The sequence below is a fragment of the Podarcis cretensis genome, assembly GCF_951804945.1.
Source record: "Podarcis cretensis genome assembly, chromosome: Z".
Lineage (NCBI taxonomy): Eukaryota > Metazoa > Chordata > Lepidosauria > Squamata > Lacertidae > Podarcis > Podarcis cretensis.
The window spans coordinates 3044396-3060342 of NC_137184.1; the positions used below are offsets into that span (position 1 = coordinate 3044396).

Genomic DNA, 15947 nt, shown 5'->3' on the forward strand with positions numbered 1-15947 from the left:
AAGTTATAGTAAAATTTCCTTAACTCGTTTGGAGTGATACCAGAAGTTACTGCCACCCACCCCTCTCACACATTTTCAGGCTTGAATTTAACAATAAACTCATAAATGAGTTTCAGAATTTTAATCATGGCAATATGAATAAATCAAAGCATCATACTGCAGTCGGAATTCACAGGTGGATTTGTTTTTTAAAAATACATTTAAGTAACAGCCAGGTTGTTCTATGCAGCAAATTAACCAGCTCTACAAATCCTTTGGCTGAAACATCCAAGCTTCGACAGAAGGTAAAAAGCTGTGTTTTCATATGGTTCAGAAACAGCTTCCGATTTTCCCACACGTGCAGGATCAGATACTGCAAATGTTTCATCGCGGGAGAGTTTTGAGAGTGATGAGTTTTAGAACAGCTTGAAACAGGGCAGCAAGCTTCAGCAGCGAAGTGGTGAAGGATAAAAATTCCAGGGTGCTTTCCACATCCGCACTTAACCATTTTCCATGTAGTACAAGATATTCACAATTTTATCACTGAGCTTGGCGGCAAGGCATCTTCCCTCTCGCTCAGCTGTGTGTCACCTGCAACCGGAGAGGCCGTAGTTTCTTCCTCTCCCTCATAAGCAAGGCTTTTTTGTATCTCAGCTTCTACTCTAAGCTTGGACTTCAGGATCGCATTTCGGATGTTATGCAAGTTCCACTGTGTTCTCAAGAGGGCATCCTCCAGAGTGAAAATGCCGTCTCGTACCCGCCTCACTTGTGTGCAGACAGCAACTGACTTCAACTCCAAACCAATCTCGTGAACTATCTTCCGAAGGTATTGCTGGGTCTCATGCAAACAGTGGATTTCTAAGGGGACAGAAATAATTGTCAATACAAGCAGGCAGTGAGGTGGGGTTTCCCAAAAAAGTTTGAAATCGAAAACTTTCCAGTTAGGGGAAGGATACTACAGAAATCAGGGTAATTAGCACTAGAAAATTTTCTGATATCTTAAACACTGGAGCATGATCTAACTTGGCATGTTGGTTTTACTTGCATTTAATAGACAAAGCTAAAAACTTTAGTGCATTGAATTCAACTGGTTGTCACCAATGAAAATCCATTCTGGTCTCCCAGCCATTGAAAACCTAGGAAGGTGTCTTATACCCAGTGATGCTGCAAAAATATTGCCCTGAAAGTTCTTCCCTTGGATGGAGGTCACAATCTTCCCCAAAGGAAGGGAGCCAAAAGGACAAGGAGGATGCAACGAAGATTTATTTTAGCGCTAAATGGTCAGAACTCTGTGGCTCATGCCAAAATCCGGATCTGAGGGCTGTCCCATTTTATCTTCATAATAACCCTACGCCCAGATAATAACTGCCTAGATGAGTGAACTCAGCAGGTAAGAGTGTGAACACAGTCAAAGACTATGGATCAACACAGCTGGCTCTATTATGGGATTCTCCTTAGGAGTGGGGGGCTGCTGTGAGAAGCTCCTGCACCATTTGTCCATGTGGGCTAGTATTCTCTGCTGTGAACTGTCAGCTGCTTTCTGATCTTTTGGGCAAACATCTCTCTTAGCACTTGCTTCCTGGTCCTTCGTACCCCTAAAATTGTAAATGTCTCAATTAAAAAAATAATAATAATTGGAAATCTGCCGTGGGATTTGAAATACATCCCTAGCCATACCTAGCTGGAATTCTGGTGGTGCAAACTGGAGGCTTCGCACTGCTGTGATTAAGGGTGGGCTTTTCTCCATGGGACGAATTAATCCTTTCACTGCCAGCTCGTAGGCCTCTTGGGTTTTCAAGTCAATATTAGCATACCTGGATGGAGGCAAAGGGAGAGAATAGATCAGGGAAGGGAGGTTGAACTCTCCTGCTCCTGGATTTGCACAGCTACTGTCTGACTGGTTTGTGCAATACATTTTGCCCACCCGAACACAGACTGTTATCTCCAAGGATGGCTCTCCTATAATCAGGTACACTCAATAGCCATCTCCCCAAATTATAGGGGCTGGGGAATGTCATGGAAATTGCATTTCTGATTGTCAACTTCACACAATGCATAAACACCTGAAAGCTATCAAAAATGCTTAAGCAGCCAGTAAAAACGGAAAATTTGTGCAGTGACCCTTTGTATCACAAAATGGAGATGAAATTGCCAGATTCTGACATAAATGGTGGTTTTAGTCATTCAGCTTTTTTAAAAAAATGATTTTCTTGTTTTACAGAAGTATGTGTAATGTCTCTCATATTTTTTCCATGTAACATTTTTACAAATCAGTTTCATTTGTTGAGACATTAGGAAGGAAAGGGGGGGTCGGGGGGAAGATGGGGGGGTCGGGTGGCAATGTTTCTATTTTGCATAATGTGTGTAGGGTTTGGTGTCAGCGTTACTCGTGCCGGTTCTCTGCTGTTCACTTGTGTTTCTTTGGTGGTGAGAGAGGTTGGGGTTGGCCTAGGGTGTGGTTGTTTGTTTGTGATTGGCTGTGGTGATCTTTGTTTTTGTGTGTGAGTGGGGTGGGTGGGTGTTTTGGATCAGGTTAGCCATATTGATTTATATGCTGTTGGTGGATTATTGTCATTGTCTTGTTGGGCTGTGTACGTGATAAAGAGGAGCCATACCGGGGTGAGGGCATCTTCTTCTGTTTGTCCCCGTGTCAGTTTCAGTTTATTGGTTAATTTTTCTAGTAGGGCTGTTTCCCATACTATTTGGTACCATTGGTCCATGCTTACTCCTGACAAGACTCTCCAGACATTCAACTTTTAAGGCCTCATGGTTGCTTAGGTGGTTAGGCTGTGTCTAAGCCCTTAAGACACTGGCGGTGGGGGTTCACATGACTGAATGCGCCTTCATACAAACAAAAGACCCTGCAGATAGAACTAATTTGTCAGGGGAAATATCTTTTCTACCCATACTGGCTAGTTTTCTGTGTGCAATGTTCTTAGTTTTTTGTATGAAGGACCATTTCAATCATGTGAGCTCACATTGGCAGTGGGGTACATGCAGAGGTTAACAACCTCAGTGAATGACTTAGGCTAAGAAACAGTCAACACAGTAAATAAACCCACAAAATAGCTACTTAGGAGGGATTGGGAGTTCTGCCCTTCTTGGAGCAGGCTGCTGTGTTTCTACTCTAAGTACAGCTCACCTGGTTTCTTTGTTAGATACAGAGGAGGGATGGAACATGATGTGTCTCCTCTTCCAGTTCACTTATCTGCATGTAGTTCGTGGTTGCCTGTGGCTACTAGGCCAGTGCTTAAACACAAGGCTGACTTATGTACATCACACACTTTTTTGTGGAAAGTTGAAGCAGATACACTTGCTCTTAAGGTTTCCAGTTGGATGCAGCCACTGCTTCCAAAATCTGCATTACAGATGTCTCCAACTTCATATCCTCTCCATCCCCACACCCTCTATAGCAGTGTTCCCCAACCTTGGGCCTCCAGCTGTTTTTGGACTACAACTCCCATCATCCTTGACCACTGGTCTTGCTAGCGAGGGATGATGGGAGTTGTAGTCCAAAAACAGCTGGAGGCCCAAGGTTGGAGAAAACTGCCCTATAGGACCTCTTCATTGGAAAGGATATCATCTGCCAAGCTGATCTTTCAAACAGACCAACAAATGATTATTCAACACACCCCAAAGTTATTTACAGCTTGTGCACAAAGGCTGTCACTTTAATCCATGTCCACAGTCTGCATTTTAATTAAACTTTAATACATAAAAACAGTGGCAGCAAAGGGAGAGGCCACACTTTTTTGCCAGCTTTCTTCATAACCACTTTGCTAATCAATATTAGCTTTTCCCGAAGTGATATCCTGCCATATGCTGAAGCAACAAGCTAACAACTGCAGAAGCATCAGGTAGTTACTTCAGACTGTAGATGGGGGACTCACATGACTGAGTGTTCCTGTGTGCAAAAGAGAATCTCCAAAGCAAGGCTAGCCTGACTAGTTAGTAATCTGGTGAACTGGGTTCGATTCCCTGCTCCTCCACATGCAGCTGCTGGGTGACCTTGGGCTAGTCACACTTCTCTGAAGTCTCTCAGCCTCACTCACCTTACAGAGTGTTTGTTGTGGGGGAGGAAGGGAGAGGAGAATGTTAGCCACTTTGAGACTCCTTAGGGTAGTGATAAAGCGGGATATCAAATCCAAACTCTTCGTCTTCTTCTATGTGCAGGGATTTTTTTGGTATCAAGGAACAATCATGTGAGGCTCCCACCTTCGGCCTAAAGAGGTGCAGTCCACATCAAGGGTTACTACCTTACCGAGTAATAACCTCTGTTACATATTTTAAAATTAATGGATGGTCCAAACAGCCTGGCTGGTGCAATTCATTCATTCAAGTCTTGATTGTGCTATGTAGCTATTAAAATTTTGTGTGGTTTCTTATCTGAATTTTCATAATACTTATTCTGAAGCATTCAGATGTATACAAGATATATTTTGGAATAGACAAGTCATGCATATGGGATTTGCATCCTTAAATAGCTAACAGGCCATTCACTTCTGTTCATGTTTTCTCCAATTTTATCATTAGGTGGGGAGTAGGTGGGAAGAAGTATCACTACTCCATGAGAGGAGTAGTCCAGGGTTGGGGAACCTGTGGTCCTCCAGATGTTGCTGGACTCCCAATCCCCATCAGCTTCATCTGGCATGGCAAATGGTCAGGGATGATACAGAATGCTTAGCTGTAGTTCAGGGTGATCCAACACATGGCCCGGCCCTCAGCAACATTTTGACACACCCACCAACACACCCCACAGTCCTCACAGTTCCCAAAGCCTAGTTAGCTCTTTTCCAGCTTTGGGAAGGCACTCTGGGACTTTGCCTGAGCCTCACACCTCCTTCCCACAGCTGGCTCTGGGAAGGCAGCATGAGGGATGGGGGCGGGGCCTTCAAATTTTGGCCTTGGCCCACCCACCCCCATATGACAAGGCAGCCTGTAGGTTTCGTGTCAAAGTACACTTGTGGCCCATTGGTATGAAAAGTTGGGCCAACCTGCTGTAGTTAATGCATGAAGAGGTTAAGACCATAGAGTATGCCAGAGCTTTGCAAACTTTTCATGTTGGTGATAAACTTTTTAGACATGCATCATTTTGCAACACAGTAATTCAGTTTTACTCAGTAAACCCCTTTCCAGCCTCAGGAAGAGCACGGGGAGCGTTTGCACCTACACATTACAGTTGACACTAACATGTCGCGACAGTTTGGAGTAAGCAATTCTGCCAGATTTAACTAGGTCACGCCCCCTCACCTCAAGAGGAAGGGTTACCAAAGCCTTTTGTTTACCCCCCTCCATCATGTGAGACTGACCAGAAAGGACTTCTGGGCTGCTCACTCCATGCTAAAGGAGAAGTAAAGGAGAACTTTGGAAGAAACTTGGAGGGGTCTAACAGCCTATATTTCCACACTTTTCTTTGTTGTATGTTTTGTGATTTAAAACCTCTCCTGGGGCTCTCTCACCAAGAGAGTATTTGCCTCAAACCTGGATCTAGGCAATTATTATTTTATTATCTTAAACCAACTACAACCAAGCATTAAGAGCCAACAGAGTCAGCAGGTGCACAATGTTTAGACAAATTTCCTTCTCTTCACACATAAAAGGGAGTGTGCCTGCAACACAGAATAGCGTCCCTCTTTAACCAGTTGAGCTCCACCATATGGCTTCTCTTGCTTTGAAAAAGAACTTTCTGTGTTGCTTTCTACTGGGAACAGAACTATGCTGTCCATGTTCAGGAAATGTCTTTTGACGTCCTCTGTGGCGGTCTTCTTTGCTTTAATGCACACCCATACCATAGAACCAGCAGTTTCAGGGACCCAGCCTGGGGGGGTGGGGTGGGGTGGGGGGGGTGGAATCAGGAATCCAGAGTGGCAAGAGGTCCTTGCCCACCGCCCCTGCATCAAGGCTTCCCCTGTTCGGATGGAAGCGTTTGGGAATCCTGCTCTGGGGAATCCTCCTCCATGGCATCCTCTAGAAGCCTGTCAATGTCAGTCTTGCGGCGCAGCGCACACCACGCTAGAAACGCCATTCCTGAGACACAAATCAGCACCACCCGCCACACTGGCTTCTGATGGTCGCTGCCCATGGACTGCGCCACACTCCATTTCCGAGGGTGGGCACGGCTGTTCCGGAAGCTTAGAGGCTGGGAGCTCTTCAGCTCCTCATGCTCTCTGGGCAGGCAGTAATGACGCAGCGGAAGGAAGGAAAGGGACGGAGGCGGCCTGAGGGAGAGAAGGAAACAAGACGTGGGGTGAGGAGGACAGCAGGGCTCCTGGCTGACTGACCTCCCACCCCACCCTAGCGCTCCTGCTCACCTTCGGAGTAAGGGCCTTTGGACTTCCCTAGTTATGGAAGGGCATGGAAGCAGAGCAAGCCCACCTGCGGCAAACAGACTTCACCTTCCAACTCCAGGATGATTAATCTAAAGAGCACCATGCAAAGTTCCCATCCCAATGAACGTCTTGGAGGAAAGGTGCTGTTGCTTCAGCCCAGAAAAACCCCTTTGTCTCTATAAAACTAACTTCCGGCTATCAACTCTTCCATCCTCCTCCTCTATGAGCGCAGCCTCTGTTTTGGGGGAAGCTCAGAGAGCTTTGGCTGGTAGAAGCCAAACTCCCAACTCCCAGGTAGCACAGTTAACCATCAGGGAAAATGGGAGTTGCCATCCAGCAACATTTGGAAGGCACAAGGTTGGGGAAGGCAGGTGTAGTGGCTAGTGTGGCAAATTTGGAATGGGGAAACCACACTCAGCCATGAATCCCACTGGGATGTGAGTGCAGAATCATGTATGGCACCTCAGAAGGAGGGAGAGATAAAACACCAAGTCATTTATTTAGTAATGGGAATTCTAGTGAAATAGTTATAGGAATAGCAATTAATACTTAGCTGTCAATTAGGCGCATAGGAGCATTCAAAGCACATTACATATCACAACTCACTAATCTTTACAACACCCCTGTAAGACAGGTCAGCGTTAATATGCACACATTGCAAATAGCTGGGAAGGAGCTAAAAAAACAAGGGCCCACCTAAGGCCAGCTAGGCAACATTCAAACCATTCCTGAGTTGCACCACACTCCCTCTATTAGCTCATGTCCATCATTCTACCACACAAACTATTTAGCATGCTTATTTAGTAACGTGAAAATTACAACTTTCATTTTTTACAAAAGGAGGGACAGAACGAAAAGAACCATTCATTTCTGTGTAGGTCTGAAAGCAGCAGCTGCCAGGGCCTACCAGCATTGAGTTGCCTGCTGTGCTAGCCTCCCCACACCCCACAGCTGGAAGGGCCTGCAACCCACTATTTACACTTCCGGAGCATGACTTAGGGTGCTCTGGAACAATGTATGAAATTATAAATGCCAGCTTTACAGCCACCTTGAAGTACAGCAGCTGCTGCTGCTGCTGCTGCCCCCACCCCACTGCTAACATAAGAGGGGCTCCACCAGGGGATATTTTGCATGGGCAGGGTATCCCTCAAACCACAGCAGACTTTGCTTCTATGGACAAAGTAAACAAGGGGCTCCTGGGGATGCCATGAGTGGAAAGGAGGAGGTCTGGAGGAGAACATGAGTTCTCTGCAAACTGCATTGCAGCATGTTCATCCTGGTCAGGAGCCACTGAGAAACAAGCCTCCTCTAATCTTTAGATGTCAGATGAAAACATACTTTCTAATCAGGTCTTTGGCTTTTAACTAGCTATTGCCCTTTTGCATGGGTAGAATGGTGGGACTGTGTGTGTTGATTTTAATGCAGTTATGTATGTGTTTGTTTTTTGCTTACAAAATTTTGAGTTGCCATCACAAAGAATGACTAATCATTTTACTAATTAATAATAATAATAGTATTTCATGTATTGTGCCTTCAGTATGTGTGTTGTTTTGCAAGGTGCAAGAGGGTTGCAGGCTGGGATGTTCTGGGATATAAGAGCAAAGAGGGAAGGCACAGCCATGCCTGCTGATCTGCAGAGGTCATCCACAGCCCGATGGCAAGGCCAATGGCCTGGGATGATGGGAGTTGTGAGTCCAGCAACAGCTACCTGAAGGACCATGACAGGCAAAGGAAGATCAGCAAAGCTCAGCAGTCTGCCCAGGCCTGCCAATACCAATAATCTTCTTCTTGTACATGGGGAGCGGAGTGGGTGCTCTTTGGGGAATGGTCAGCATAAGAAACAGAGAAGGTGTGAAAGTCCCTACACCCTCCCTTTCCCTTAAATCTTGTAGAAGATGTCTCATTGCAGCAAAAGCAGCAAGCATCTCCCACTGGTCCCCAAGTGACAGCAAAAGCATCACCTGAAACCTTGAGATTTGGGAGAACGAAAAGCTACCTTATTGCACCAGAACAGGGTATTGTCCATGCCAGCTTTGACAGGTGGAAGCATTTATCTGCCAATCTACTGTCAGCTTTGACTGGCAGGGGTTTCTCAGGGAAAGGTCTTTCCTGGGGCTTGCTATCTGAACAGATGCTATCAGGGATCAAACATGGGACCTTCTGCATGCAAAGCAGGCACTCTGCCCCTGTGCTCTGGTACAGCCCCCACATTTGGGATACTTACTGCAGTAAAGCCTTGTGATGGGACCCCTGGATAACAGAAAGGATCCTCTCCAGCTGCTCCCTGGTGACGTGGTCTGCAGACAAAGAAAGGGGGGAAACAGTACTGAGAGGGATGGGCCAGGTGATCCAACAGCCTGGAGCTAAATACATATATTTCAAACACAGACTATAAACATGTTGTTGCCTCCTAAGCAAATTCCCAGGTGAAAACAATATGAAAAGGAGCCCCAGTGGTTTGGGGGGGTCAGGATGAGGAAGGGGCAAAATATAAAGCAAATTCAAGATACTTATATGATGCTTTAAAACTCCACCGTTTCAAAACATTGCTGGGGGATGGGCTCACCTTTTATCCTCCTAAGAGGAAAACATGCACCTGGAATCCAACTCAAGTTGGTTTCTGGGCAGTGGAAAAGAAAGCAAACTCTCTCCTGCTGAAGGCTGAGCTAGCGGGACTTTCAGGACCAGCTGACTGAGTGCTGCGCTTTAGAGAGACGGGGGAGAATCATAGAATTGTAGAGTTGGAAGAGACACCCCAGGGTAATCTAGTACAACCCCCTAAAATGCGGGAAACCTGCCCACAGCTGTACCTAGGTAAGTTTGAACCACCACAGGTTCCCCACACCTATCCCTGTGGATAAACTTACCAAATGTTGCCTTCTCGATCAGTTTGCCCGTGTCCGAGAAGTCGTCTGTGGCTTTGCCAAACAAGCCACTAACTGTGTAAGTCTTTGAAAAGAAGAAATGCATGGTGAGAGAAGTCCCTTTACCTTTAGGATGGTGCAGAGTCTGGCTAGTAAGGTAAGGTAAGGTACCCCTGCCCGCGCGGGCCAGTCGTGTCCGACTCTGGGGTTGCGCGCCCATCTCGCTTAAGAGGCCGGGGGCCAGCGCTGTCGGAAGACACTTCCGGGTCACGTGGCCAGTGTGACGAGCTGCATCTGGTGAGCCAGTGCAGCACACGGAAATGCCGTTTACCTTCCCGCTAGTAAGAGGTCCCTATTTATCTACTTGCACCCGGGGGTGCTTTTGAATTGCTAGGTTGGCAGGCGCTGGGACCAAGCAACGGGAGTGCACCCCGCCGCGGGGATTCGAACCGCTGACCTGACGATCGGCAAGTCCTAGGCGCTGAGGTTTTACCCACAGTGCCACCCGCGTCCCCTCAGAGTCTGGCTACTAAGTACCAAAAGGAACAGATGAAGGAGTTGGGGATGTTCAGTCTGGAGAAGCAGCATTTAATGAAAAATTCAATTGTTGTCTTCAACTATCTGCTTTCTGGAGCAACAGAAAGCAGACTTGCTCTCTGTTGCTCCAAAGGGCAGGACCAGAATGGATTGGTTGAACTGGAAGGGCAGCAGATTTCAGCTAAACATCAGGAGAAACTTCCCAATGACAAGAGCAGTCTAACTGTGAGAATGAAAGTGGTGGAAGGTGGTGGGCTCTCCTTTGTAGAAGGCATTTAACCAGAGGCCAGGTAGGTATCCATAAGGGATTCTGTAGCTGCATCATGCATGTTGCATCCTGCACACTGTACACCCCACACTAGGCAGGGGGCTGGACCCCAATGTACCTTCCATCTCTAAGGTCTAATAATAATGTATAATTCCCTACTTATAACTGTATTAAAATAAATACTTACCCTGGTGAGTTGAGCATCGTGCAAGGCTTGAAGCAACTTGTTGCCATTACCCACCCCAAGCACTGAAATATAAAAAGGAAGGGGTGGGAGAGTTAGGCAGGCAAAGTTAAAAAGGTCACTTTTTCTGACTGCAAATCCAGGGACAGGTAAATAGAGACACCTGGATCATGGCAAGCCTTAAGTCTGACTGGGAAGAAAGAATTTGTACATGGCTTTGGATTTCAACAGTAGGGGAAAATGAGAGAAAGGGGGGGGATTATTTAGACACCCCCCCTGCAGAACTATAGATGATGATAATTAATTAAATTTGCATACCACCCTTCACCTGTGGATCTCAGGGCAGTGCACAACATAAAAATACAATATAAAAGTACAAGATATAAACAAGAACAAAAAAACACATTCCCCCTACAAACACATTTAAAAGGGGTTTAATATGTTAATCAGTTCAAAGGCCTGATTAAAAAGGAACGTTTTCCCCTGAAGGTATCAGACAAACCTCTCTGGGGAGAGCATTCCACAAAGAGGAGGGGAAGCACAGCGGAAAATGCCCATTCTCATGTTGCCACCCTCTGGACCTCTCATGGAGGAGGCACATGAAGAAGGGCCTCAGAGGATTATTGCAGGATCTGGGGAGGTTCATACAGAGAGAGGCAGCCCTTGAGGTATTGTGGTCCTGAGGTATTTAAGTCTTTATAGGTCAAAACCAGCACTTTGAATTTGGCCCAGATTAGCAACTGCTTTGGGATGCAATCCAATTTATTGGCCACATGTACCTTAGCCACAGTGTAATAATGCTTCTGGGAGCACCATATAATAGCAATGACTGGCTAAGGCATCTTTTACTTACCAAACACTCCAGAGGACATTGGATCCAGACGGTGGCCTACTCCAACTTTCAGGTGTCTGAATATCGGTCCAGAAACTGAAAAGGAAAATCAAGATCGATTTTTTAAGGCATGCACAAAACTTGATCTCACCAATACAGTAAATAATTCAAACAAAACACAAAGAAAGCTTTTTTACATATAAATAAATAATTTTGAGATGTTTTTAACAAAGCAATTCATAAGTGGAATTAAAATGAGTAACTAATAAAAATCCAACAACAAATTTCAGCAGGGAGCAGAAAATCTGGCACAAAATGAAAACCAGAGAAAAACAAGACATTCTAACGCAGCCTCTGAATCTGAATCAAGATTGCGGGTCAACTGCAAACTTTGAGACTGAGGAGCCACAGATGCTGGAACAGACCATAGAATGGGGTAAACAGAAGGAGTTTCCAGACAACCATCAAATTCATCTCCAGAGGAGAATGGAATTGGGCAGCCACATTTTATCCCAATCTGGAATCATCCTCAGAGAGTAACTCCAGACTGTTAGATGGCACCACCAGAATCCACTGTTCCCATTTAAAGGGCTAGGCAAGCTGGAGATTGGGACTTCGTTTTTATTGGAGGGGGAAACCTTGTGCCCAGTGTTTCTGTCTAAAACAGTGATGGGGAAACCTATGACCCTTCCAGGTGTTTCTGGAGTCTCAACTCCCATCAGCTACATCTAACACCTAGGTCACAGATTCCCAATCGCTGTTCTAAAAAGATCTAGAGTAGGGAAAGCTGAAATTTTGCAGAATAAAGATTTATTAAACAATTTAATCTATCTTCAACTAATCGAAGAGTAAATTATTTACAAGTGTCAAGTTGCATCTGCTTCTCTACTCAGAGGGCCAAGTACAGGTGTAAGCCCCAATGTGTTCAACTAAACCTACTTCTACTTTCCTGAGAGTAAGCCCCATTGAATTCAGTAAGGTGTACTTGTGAGTAGACACACATTTGCTTGGACTGCTTACTGACAAACACCCCATCCTTCTCACCTCACAACTACCCAATCTCCTATTTCAGCAGAAGGCAACCAGTTAAATCTTCTCCCCTCCATTTCCCCCTGACACAGAAGCCTTCATCCCACCAATCTCTCACTTTTTATCAAAGGGAGGCAGACAGGGCAAGCAAGCAAAGAGATAAGCTCTTAAAAAACAACAACACCCCTTCCTTTGTAATATGGAGGGAAGCTATTTAGGGGGAACCAACAATGTAAACACCAGAAAATAAAAACAAAAACACTTCCCCGCCCACTTTTTTCTGCCCGTGGGACTTGGTGGACAGCAGAGAAGAAAAAGAAAGAAGCAGCACATTAGGAGGTATAAAGGTAAAGGTAAAGGTACCCCTGCCCATACGGGCCAGTCTTGACAGACTCTGGGGTTGTGCGCCCATCTCACTTAAGAGGCCAGGGGCCAGCGCTGTCCGGAGACACTTCCGGGTCACGTGGCCAGCGTGACATCGCTGCTCTGGCGAGCCAGAGCCGCACACGGAAACGCCGTTTACCTTCCCGCTGGTAAGCGGTCCCTATTTATCTACTTGCACCCGGAGGTGCTTTTGAACTGCTAGGTTGGCAGGTGCTGGGACCGAGCAGCGGGAGCGCACCCCGCCGCAGGGATTCGAACCGCAGACCTTTCGATCGGCAAGTCCTAGGCGCTGAGGCTTTAACCCACAGCGCCACCTGTGTCCCTTAGGAGGTAGGAGGTATAGGGTTGGGGAAACAAATGTGTGAGAAAGCAAAGGGGAGAGGAGATAATTGGGGAGAGTTCAAGGATAAGGAGAAAATGGGGAACATAACGAGGGGGACACACAGGCAAACACACACATGCAGAAGAGGAGAAACAAAGAGCATCGACAAGAGAGAAACACACGTGGGGGTGGGTAGAAAATAGGCTTAAACAACAGGGCAAGGCTTTTTTAAAAATTCAGAAGTAAACAACCCTATTGGAGAAAGGAAGGAGGAAAGGGGCTCCTAGCACAAAGCCTAGAGACAACTCAGACTGACATCTCCCTCAACCACCTACCTACCTGTCTGCCTGGTGCCTACACTTAAAGCAAGAAGCTCATGGCGTTGCCTGAAAAAGGCTCCTGCAAGGCAGCTTCCCTCTGTGCCTGCTCTGTGGTTTGCTGCCCCCTGCAGGAGGCAGGAGAGAGCTGAGTATGGGTTGCACTGTTGCAGGAATCATGAGAAAAGCATCCATTGGCTTTGCAGTTTTTCCAACAATGTGATTTGCAATATATCACCAGGTCAAATATTTTTAAACAATTATCATGATGTGGACTTTAAACTGGTTTTGGACAACAGATCAATAAATCACCAGGCCCTATTGGCTGTATATGGAGCCTAAGAAGAGCCTGTTGGATCAGGCCAGTGGTCCATGTTGCCCAGCACCCTGTTCTCACAGTGGCCAATCAGATGCCCACTGTAGGAAGCCTACAAGCAAGACCTGTGCACAAGAGCATTCTCCCCCTCCTGCAGTTTCCAGCAACTGGGAATTCTAGTCCAGAGCATCTGGAGAGCATTATGTTGGCTACCCCTTGATTTATGGGGTGATTAGGAATTAAAAACAAACAAACAAAAACGCTATGCAAAAGCTAACAACAATTCAAACCGAAAACACAATAAATAGCAGAACACAATAAGAAAGTGATATCAGATGTAGCAAACCAAGAATAAGCAGAACTGAAGAGATTCCTGAAGGCTTTTTGCCCATCCCACCTTTGCCCAACATCCAAGGATTGGCAAGAGAGGTGTCACACCTGAGAATGCCCCATCAGTGATTGTCTGTTACCTTAATCCATTGTTTCTCAAACTTGGACTTCCCTTGCTGTTGTTGGACTACACACCCCATCTTCCCTAGCTAGCAGGACCTGTGCTCAGGGATGATGGGAGTTGTAGTCCAACAACAGCAGGAGACCAAAGTTTAAGAAACACTGCCACAATTCATACATTGGCAAGACTCAAAAGCAGAGTCTTGGGTAGATACAAATCAGGCATAGGCAAAGTGATGCCCTCCAGATGCTGGACTACAATTCACATAATCTCTACCCATTAGCCATGCTGATTGGGGTTGGAGCATCCGGAGGCCACTATGTTCACTGTCCCTGAAAAGAATGTTAGCCCTGATATCATCAGGCCCAGGATGCCACCTTCTCCACCCTACATCCCTACTCAAATCTCACCTAGAGGATGGTCAGCCATAGCTGGGAGCTGCGTAACTGTCATAGTCAATTCCTTCCCATCCTTTCCTTCCACCATGCTAGGCAGGAAACGTACAAGCCGTCGTGGTGCTGGTCGCTTGAATGAGTTCAAGTCTAAAGGAAAAAAAATAATGAAGAAAACTGGTTATTTATTTTTTAAGGTATAGCTAACTAATTAATAGGGCACGCGGGGTGGTGCTGTGGGTTAAAGCACAGAGCCTAGGACTTGCCAATCAGAAGATCGGCAGTTCGAATCCCCACAACGGGGTGAGCTCCCGTTGCTCAGTCCCTGCTCCTGCCGACCTAAGCAGTTCGAAAGCACGTCAGTGCAAGTAGATAAATAGGTACCGCTCCAGCAGGAAGGTAAACAGTGTTTCTGTGCGCTGCTCTGGTTCGCCAGATTTAAATCAAATTGATTTTAATCGTGATTTAAATCAAACTGATTTAAATCAAATTGATCTCAATCGTGATTTCAATCAAACTGATTTTAATCGTGATTTAAATCAAATTGATTTTAATCGTGATTTAAATCATAAGTCAGTAAGTCTTGATTTACCGTATTTTTCGCTCCATAAGACGCACCTGACCATAAGACCATAGTTTTTAGAAGGGGAATGCAAGAAAAAAAAATTTTTTTAAGTGCTGAGCAGAGCCTGTATGCTTTTCCCCAGGAGGGAGAAGCCCCCAAGCGCCGCACACACGCTCCACGTGGCTCGTGAAAGGGAGTGTGGCTCTTGGGGGCTTTTCTGGGAGGTGGGGGAAGGGAATGAGGAGCTGCCCTCTGTCCCTTCCCCCACCTCCAGCAAAAGCCCGCAAGAGCCGCACGCTCTTTAAAGGGTGCGCGGCGGCTCTTGGGGGCTTCTCCCCGAGGAGGGAGAAGGGACTGACAACCAGAGGAAGGTTTAATTTTTGGAATAATAAATTTTCAGAGTAGTTTTTACAGTTATATCAAAAATTACTGATTTGGTTATACTATTAGAAATACATAGACAGATAATTATGAAATTATTGTTTATATTTGGACAACTTTTCTGCTGTACTCTATTGGAAGGAGAAAAATAATCATTTCCTTAATAACAATTTAAACAACTTATTTAACTAAAACAATAACATTATACTATATGTATCCACGCTTGTTAACTGATGTGGTTAGACGATTAAAAAAAACAACTTAGACTGAGTTTTAGCACACATGAAAAACTTAAATCCTTATTTCCAGATGAATAGGCTCTGGACTATTATGTAACTAAAACAGAAAACTAACTTTAGAAATATTTTTACTCCAAAAGCATACTATTTTAAAAATTCGATTTAAATAATAATAATAATAATAATAAAATCATTTATTTTTATCCACCCTGGTTAAGAGCACGTTTATTACGAAACACTCTGTATTGCAATGGTAAGGAGCGGGACTCGAGAGGCAGGATAAGGCAAGGAAACGGTGCCGAACCTCTTCCAAGGCTCACCTCTCAGCAGGTGGGTCTCCACGGAGTTCCGCACGGCCATCCACGCCACGCCGGGGGGCTTGTAGACGGCGAAGACCCCATGCAAACCAACCTTCGCCAACCGCATTGTAGCGTCTCCCGCTGCCACCGGCGCTGCTTACGGGCGTAGCACTCTCAGTGGTCCCCCAAAGTGGGCGCCGCCATCTTGTGTCCGTCACGAAAAGCAGCCCGGCCCGGAAACAAGCGCTGCCGCCAAGGC

The 15947-nt window shown here is 45.8% G+C and overlaps 1 protein-coding gene and 1 long non-coding RNA gene across 3 annotated transcripts in view; both read right to left on the reverse strand.

The window, feature by feature from the left end:
- Positions 1 to 15947, reverse strand: part of LOC307207994 — a 149873-nt gene that overhangs the window by 132300 nt on the left and 1626 nt on the right. The window lies entirely within an intron of this gene.
- On the reverse strand, positions 107 to 15931 carry TRUB2 (TruB pseudouridine synthase family member 2). Of its 2 annotated transcripts, XM_079962223.1 has the most exons (8): positions 15710 to 15931; positions 14223 to 14354; positions 11015 to 11089; positions 10165 to 10226; positions 9176 to 9257; positions 8533 to 8605; positions 1657 to 1793; positions 107 to 837 (listed from the first exon to the last, which is right to left on the reverse strand). In XM_079962223.1, the coding sequence occupies exons 1-8, from the start codon at positions 15813 to 15815 to the stop codon at positions 509 to 511; spliced, it is 996 nt and encodes a 331-aa protein (XP_079818349.1). In that variant the 5' UTR covers positions 15816 to 15931; the 3' UTR covers positions 107 to 508. The 2 variants fall into 2 exon arrangements, with proteins under 2 accessions (XP_079818349.1, XP_079818350.1); XM_079962224.1 differs by lacking the exons at positions 107 to 837; positions 1657 to 1793 and adding an exon at positions 5466 to 6197 and having other exon boundaries at positions 15710 to 15930.